Source organism: Gouania willdenowi, chromosome 12 (genome assembly GCF_900634775.1).
Source record: "Gouania willdenowi chromosome 12, fGouWil2.1, whole genome shotgun sequence".
Classification (NCBI taxonomy): Eukaryota; Metazoa; Chordata; class Actinopteri; order Blenniiformes; family Gobiesocidae; genus Gouania; species Gouania willdenowi.
Window position 1 is genome coordinate 3481042 of NC_041055.1, and position 7500 is coordinate 3488541.

The 7500-nt window shown below is 40.9% G+C and overlaps 2 protein-coding genes across 3 annotated transcripts in view; both read left to right on the forward strand.

Moving 5' to 3' along the window:
- Nucleotides 1-1214, forward strand: part of helq (helicase, POLQ like) — a 13802-nt gene extending 12588 nt beyond the window's left edge. Inside the window, exons 16-19 of the mRNA XM_028463613.1 lie at nt 1-167; nt 529-642; nt 713-847; nt 1012-1214. The exon at nt 1-167 is cut by the window's left edge and continues 7 nt beyond it. Coding sequence (XP_028319414.1) covers nt 1-167; nt 529-642; nt 713-847; nt 1012-1110 — 515 coding nt within the window. The 3' untranslated portion in view covers nt 1111-1214. The remainder of the gene's footprint in view (nt 168-528; nt 643-712; nt 848-1011) is intronic.
- A 3793-nt stretch (nt 1215-5007) lies between these two features.
- The window catches only part of hpse (heparanase), a 10995-nt gene continuing 8502 nt past the window's right edge, over nt 5008-7500 (forward strand). The window contains exons 1-2 of one of the 2 annotated variants that reach the window (XM_028463579.1): nt 5008-5421; nt 7370-7500. The exon at nt 7370-7500 is cut by the window's right edge and continues 15 nt beyond it. In XM_028463579.1, coding sequence (XP_028319380.1) covers nt 5123-5421; nt 7370-7500 — 430 coding nt within the window. In that variant the 5' untranslated portion in view covers nt 5008-5122. The remainder of the gene's footprint in view (nt 5422-7369) is intronic. The other variant, XM_028463580.1, reaches the window with a different exon arrangement.

The following is a 7500-nucleotide window of genomic DNA, read 5'->3' on the forward strand; positions in this document are numbered from 1 at the left end:
ACATGGTGGTGGTGCAGCGTCTGTACCTGGCTCTAGTTCTTCTGTGTCTGCTGAAAGAATCTGACCTTTGGTTCGTCTCTGAACGTTTCCAGCTGAGTCGAGGCTTCGTTCAGACGCTGCTCAGCTCGTCCTCAGCGTTCTGCTGCTGCGTACTGCACTTCACAGAGGTCTCACACACACACACACACACGCACACACACACACACACACACACACACACACACACACTGCAGCGTCTGTCACACAATGTTCAATGACTGCACATTGTGCGTTGGCTCTCTGTGTCTGCGGTGCGTTTGCTGACTGTGTCTGTGGTGCGTTCGCTGACTCTGTGTCTGCGGTGCGTTCGCTGACTCTGTGTCTGCGGTGCGTTCGCTGACTGTGTCTGCGGTGCGTTCGCTGACTCTGTGTCTGCGGTGCGTTTGCTGACTGTGTCTGCGGTGCGTTCGCTGACTCTGTGTCTGCGGTGCGTTCGCTGACTCTGTGTCTGCGGTGCGTTTGCTGACTCTGTGTCTGCGGTGCGTTCAGGAGCTGGAGGAGTTCTGGCCGTTCAGAGCGTTGCTGACGGAGCTGAATCGTCGCCTGAGTTACTGCGTGAGGGCGGAGCTTATCCCGCTGATGGAGGTGTCGGGTGTCGCAGAGGTAAGCCCCGCCCACTCCTTGCCTGTCATTTTCTTCTTCTTCTCTCTCTCTAATCGTGGTTGTTTGTCAGTCGAGGGCGAAGCAGCTTTTTAACGCTGGGTATCGAACCCTGACCCACATCGCCAATGCCGACCCAAACGTCCTCTGCTCCACCATTGAGAACCTCTACAGGAAACAAGCCAATCAGATCGTAGCATCAGCTAAGGTGAGTCTTTAGTCACGCCCACAACGCTGAGAAAACAGGAGCCACAAACCAGAGTCCGTTTAAAAATCTGATGGTTTAACAAGTTTGCACAGACACACTGTTAAGAAGAAGCTTCATCTGTGAGCTTTTTTTTTTCAAAATAAAAGTCCTGTTTGTGTGTTTAGATGCTGCTGCAGGAAAAAGCTTTGGCGCTGCAACAGGAAGTGGACGAGCTGTTGACGATGCCCCCTGACCTCCCCCCTGCTCCTCCTGACATGACATGACAGAATAAAATGTCTTTTAACTTAAAAAAGTCCTAATTATACCGAATAATGTTTTTATATTGTAAAGCAGATGGTTTTGTAAATAAATACTTTTGGCTGTTTTATGTTTTGTGTGTGCTTGTGAGGGCTTTATGTTTCCAGGATAAATGTGTGATTTAAAAATGGGGTCATGAGCCAAAAAAAGGTTGGGACCAGGGGTGGACTGGCCATCTGTCATACAGAGCATCGTCCTGGTGGGCCGTCCACCCAAAGTGGGCCGGTCCGACCGGCAATGTTTTGTTTTTATGGTGAGCGAGTGGAGGCAAACATAGAAACAGGTCACCAAATGTGTCATGAGAAGAGCAAAAAGTGACTAAAATGGGCCAAAAGCAGTCAAATGGCCAAAAAATGGGCAAATAAAAAGGAACCAGGTGGTATGTACAGTATGTAATGACAAATATTAGCTTTAATGGGCAAAATTTAGCAAACAATAGTGAAACAAGAACAACAATAGGCTAAATATAAGGAAATAAGTGTTATTTATTGGGCAAAAGGTAAGCTTATTTAGATGAAAAGTGGTCAAAAAAAATTTGATAATGGACAAAAAAAATGGGGGGAAAAAAATGAAATTTATTGTCAAAAATAGCCAAAGTCTGAAAAAAGTATGAGAACTATTTTAAAATCAGAATAACTTTATTAATCCCAGGGGGAAATTTCTTACGTTACAGCCATTTAAAATAAAATAACAAATAAAAGAATAAAACATTTAACAAAGACGAAATAAAGAATAAACATTAAATAAGTGTATAATTAAGTAAAAGACTGTTACAAATAAAGCTCAGATACACACATTACAGTAGTAAAAAATAAAGAGATTAATTATACAAATATGATTTAGATATTTACAACCCAGGACACGCTGGAGAGACTATGTCTCTCGGCTGGCCTGGGAACGTCTCGGGGTCCCCCCGGAAGAGCTGGAGGAAGTGGCCGGGGAGAGGGAAGTCTGGGCCTCCCTACTGAGGATGCTGCCCCCGCGACCCAGAAACGGCTAAGCGGGAGAAGATGGATGGATATTTACAACAATCAAGCTGTGAGGTTACAGTGATGAATTATACAGTTTAAACGCCACAGGCAGGAATGATTTCCTGTGTCGTTCTGTGGAGCACCGTGGTTAGATCAGCTAGTGCTGAAGGTTCTTCTGTGACTGAAGAGAAAAGTGGAGGTGATGAGTTCCTACTGCTGGGAAACAGTTGTATTTTTATTTTTAATCATTATAAGGTTACCTCATTAAGCTGTAGCCTACGTATATGTTCATAATGGGAACAATGCATAATGATAAAATAATATTTATTAACTTGTAGGGGTGTTCCAAAATATCGATACGATATATCACAATATTTTGTCTTGCAGTACGTTATCGATACACTCCCACTGGATATCTACTTTTTTATTTTTTTAGTTAAGTGCCAAGCACAAGTTAAATTCTCAGGTTTTTTAGTTTACAAAGAACAAATTAATATTAGTATTAGCACTGAAATATATGTGCAGTCTGCAGTGCAGCTTTAAGTTCAACTTTACACATGGTGGTAATTATAAGTTAAAATGTGTGTTTATATTATAATGACTGAAATGTTTATTTTTCATATGCAGTGAAATTTTCCAGTTTTCAAAAAACAAGTTCATTTTGCTTGTGAAGCAGCGCTGATATGTGTCTATGTTTACATAGAAGTTGATAATACTATCACTGAAATTAGTATAGTCTGCAGTCATTTTGTTTTTAATGATTTTAAGTTAATTTGCACAAACATCATTAACAATATTTTGGTGAAACGTTATTTTGTATCAGACAAACATAACACAAGAACATGTGACTAGTTGTGGTCACTGAGCAGTATACACGTAGTTTTACTGGGATGTTATTCGTGTGAAATTGATTGACAATATTTTGTATTTCCTGTGAAATGAATCCAGTGCCGTCAATAAATTCAGAATTTCTTCAGTGACACAGATATTGTAATGTATTGGGGATGAAATTTCCTGCGATATATCCATTATCGCAGAATCGTTGCATTGTGATAATATTGTTATTGTGGGCCAAAAAATATTGTGATGTATCGTATCATGAGGAACCTGGCGATACCCAGCCCTATAAACTTGTAAATATGCAGTAGGAACTACTCGCTGGTAAATGAAGTTTTATTAAAGGGGCCATAGTGTATGTAGAATTATTGGGGGATAATTATCTCGGGATCCCGACTTACTAAGCTGGGGGAATGAGATATTGACTTGGGGCCCGAGTTAAAAGGGGGTTCAAGATAGTTTAGTCAGGGGGACCTGAGATAGACTGCAGTAACGCCATCATTAAAACTAGAATGCCCGTTTACATCGCGTATTACGGTAAAGCCGACGGGAGATTCATGGTGCGTTCAAGTACACCTCAGTTACAAGCATAAATCACAGCAACAGTACAGCCTGTACTTTACAGGTGAACCAAAAATTCATCAAAAATCAAATTGTTTTCAGGACACTGCACCAGATTTTTGTTCTACAGCCTCCCGGGTACCTCAGGGTCAATTTTCTACTTGAATCACTGGAGCATTTTCTCATAATTACACAAAACACACGGCACGGTACAGTGCCGTATAGTTACCGTAATACGCGATGTAAACGGGCCTCGACATAATTACCTCGGACCCCGAGTTACTATCTCGTGCACCCCCTGACTTAACTATCTCAAGCCCCGACTTATTAACTTGGACCCCAAGTTTATATCTCGTTCCCCCGAATTAGTAAGATGGGATCCCGAGATAATTACCCCCCTTTTTTTCTCATCCATGTCACCTCCAGGGCTCCGTATAAATATGTCTGAAATAACTATAGTCAAAATTTGAGTGTTAAACATGTCGTTAGCTGTCATGTCATATGTGATTTTTGTTTTATATATATTAATAAATATGGCCAACCTGTAGTACCTATTTCCACCTGTTGGGTGAGTATAAGCCTGTTTACAGCAGAACTAGGCCTGTCTTTATACAGATTGATGTAACGTTCACTGGCATCACCGCGAGGTCGATCATTTCAAACATACGCGCTAAATAAATTGACGTCACTTCCTTTTTGACTGTTTCTGCTGTTTAGATTTACATCAATAAAATAAAGATCACACACAAACACTATTGTTTCTTTATATGTTAATGATATTAATAATACATGCAAATTTACATGAACAAAAACTAGCTTTTGTCCTATTAAAAAAACAAAAACATAAAGCCTGTCACATGTAATATGGCACCTGGTGGTGGCAGAAGTTTCTTCTACATATGGCCCCAATTAAACTCCAGAAAACAATAACCAGGAATAAATATTGACAGTGGCTCTCTGTACCGTTTCCGTATCAATATATTGACATTCTATCCGTACGCAGCGCCCCTATTTGGCCAGTTTAGGTTACATGACAGGTCAGTCATTGGTCAGTTTAGGTCACGTGACGAAGACGAAACCTTACCCTAAAACCTAACTGGAACCCTCAAAATGTTGCAAATGTTAGGTTATAACTTAACCCTAACCGCAAACATAACCTTAACCCTAAAATGCTACATACGTGTACTTCGGTAACCGTACCAATAGCACCGGGGGTTGTGCGTACGGCAACCGTACAATAGACACCTTCATAAATATTTGCTCTATGGTAACGATAGTAGCTTTAACAACTGGTACAATGATAAACTTGGTGATATTATTATTAGATCATGTTATTAAACTGTTTCCAGGTGTTAGCATCAGCTGCGTCTACATGGTGGGCGGGGCTTTTGTCCCAGTCCACCACTGGTTTCAGGAGCTTTCAGTGCTTTAATGAGTGTGTGTCAAATCACGCCGTTCACTCAGCGCGCGCGCACAGGAGGCGGGAAAATAACACTAGCCACGCCCACAGCAGCTTTCCTTCGTGTCTCTGCACTTTGATTCTTCCTGAGTTTGTAATCCTGACTTTAACCACTCAGACTCAGAACATCTCACATGTTTAGACCTTCACATGGTCCAGACTGGTCCTATAGGTCCTGGTCCTGGTCCAGGTCTGTGTGACCGGGAGACGGATCAGGAAGTGTCCGATCGTCTCAGCATGAAGTCTCTCCTGGTTCTGCTGCTGCTTCTGGTTCTGATCCACCGGACTGACGGAGACCTGAACCGGACCTCAGCGGACCAGGACCAGGACCAGGTGGTGGTGGTGGTTCCGGACCTGCACACGGTTCTTCACCGCGTGGACCAGCGCTTTCTGTCCGTCACCATCGATGCGAGCCTGGCCTCAGAGGAACGCTTCATGTCCCTGTTAAGGTCAGAGACCACGGACCACACTTTAGAACCAGATGATCTGATTGGTTCTCCGATCTAGTGATTACATTTAAAACAATAACAAATAAAGTAGCTCAGTGTGAGACACAAAAACATCAGAAATAAACAACTGTTATTATCTCAGCGGGGCCACAAACACGTGATTGATCGTATCTGAGGATCACATGATCAACATTAGAATAATTATCGTTTCTCAAATGGAGGTACGGGGACACGAGAGTGGAAAATTAACAAATGAAAGCATTAAAATATTTGGTTTGATAATATTTATTTTTAGTTAAAAATGAGGACCATAATAATAATGATAGAAATTATATTAATTAGAAATGAAAATACAAATATTAGTCCTGGTCCCACACCAGGTGAATGATGACCAGAAATGGTTTCAAATAATAATAATAAAAAAAAGACTATAGAAATAAATCTATTCAGGAGACACTAAATAAATACTGTTTTATTCCACTTATTTACTAAATGAGATTCACTTATTCATAACTTATAGTTGTTGTTTTCATTGTATTTCGAGCAAAATGTTGTTGTTCTTAAACAAAGGGTGTCTTTGTGACAAAAACGTTTGAGAATCACTGATTCTGAGCATTAACAGGAAACAAGACAGTTTGTGTTATTGTGTGTTTGTTTTGTGTGTTATTGTTGTCCTTTTGTGTTTTTTTCTATAACACTATGTTGTTCTTGGAGTCATTTTGTGTTTTTTATCCCCCACCACAAAGTATGGAAGGGAGATATAGGTTTGAGCTGTTTAAGATAGGATAACCAAATTAGGTGTGTGGCTTCAGGGTATCAATACCTTAATGGAATTCGAAAATGAGAATTATAAAGAAAACAAAAGTAAATTTCTCATTTATTTGCGAGTCAGATATTACGACGGTTGGTGGTATTGAATCATTGACACATACCAATATATAAATGGGACCCATTTCCCCGTACCTGTCAAGTGGGCACCAGGGGGCCCCCGGGTGCCCTGTTTTTCAAATGATTACTCCTCTGTTAGTTCTCCTTAGATCAGAATGCAGTTTGGTATGAATAAATATATGATGAGACGCTCAGAGTCCCTTTTTTAAAAAAATGGGCCCCGGGGGGCCCACCCCCCATTTCCGGTAATTTCTAAATTTATCGGAACATAGTCGTGTGACATATTGTTTCAAAGGTAATTCAACATAGATTACGATTTTACGTCACACAACTTCATTTGTTTTACTTGGTGGAACCGAGTCATTTCACTGAATTCTCGGGAACGTGGTACGTGCTATTCGGCGCGGGCCATGGGCCACGGGTCGTAGTTCATCAAAACTTGTTTTTACTCTGTTCGAGGTATCTTCAAAGGGGACAGCGTTTCTTAGAAACTGTTTAAGGTGGTACGTTCTTAGATTTAGGACATTTAGGAAAAGGTTGTGAGTTATAATGAGAACCAATCTGGCGGGGGATGTTGCTGACCGTGTTTTTTTGTTTTATCTATTCTGCATTTAACAGTAGCTGCTGTTCCTCATGTGTCCACTGGGGGTCGCACTGTGTTGGTGAAATTAAATAAATATATGTGGGGGGAAAAAATACAAAAGTAAAAATATACATACATCAGTAAATAAATAAGTAATTTAACCATTTTTTTTTTATACATGTAATAAAATATTTTTATTTTTATTTTGTTTTGTTCATACTCTACCACCCCATGATGCAGGGGGTGGTAGAGTATGACTAGTGTGCATACTGTACATACTTTAAAAAAATTCCCCATTTAGTATACATCCAGGTATTTCTCGTGTACTTTCATACTATCTAATGTCAACGCACTACATACTAATTTTGAATTGAGACTTAGTACGAGTAGTACCGTACGTTATTATGACATTTATAACACTGGTCCGTGTCCTGGTCCGTGACCCAGGGGTTGATGTTCTCTGCTCCTCTTCCTCAGCTCGGTGAAGATTCGGACTCTGACTCGAGCTCTGAGTCCAGCCTTTCTTCGCTTTGGAGGAACTCAACAAGACTTCATGGAGTTCAGCCCAAAGAGTCCAGAGCAGCTGACCTTTGACCCCCCAGCTGGTA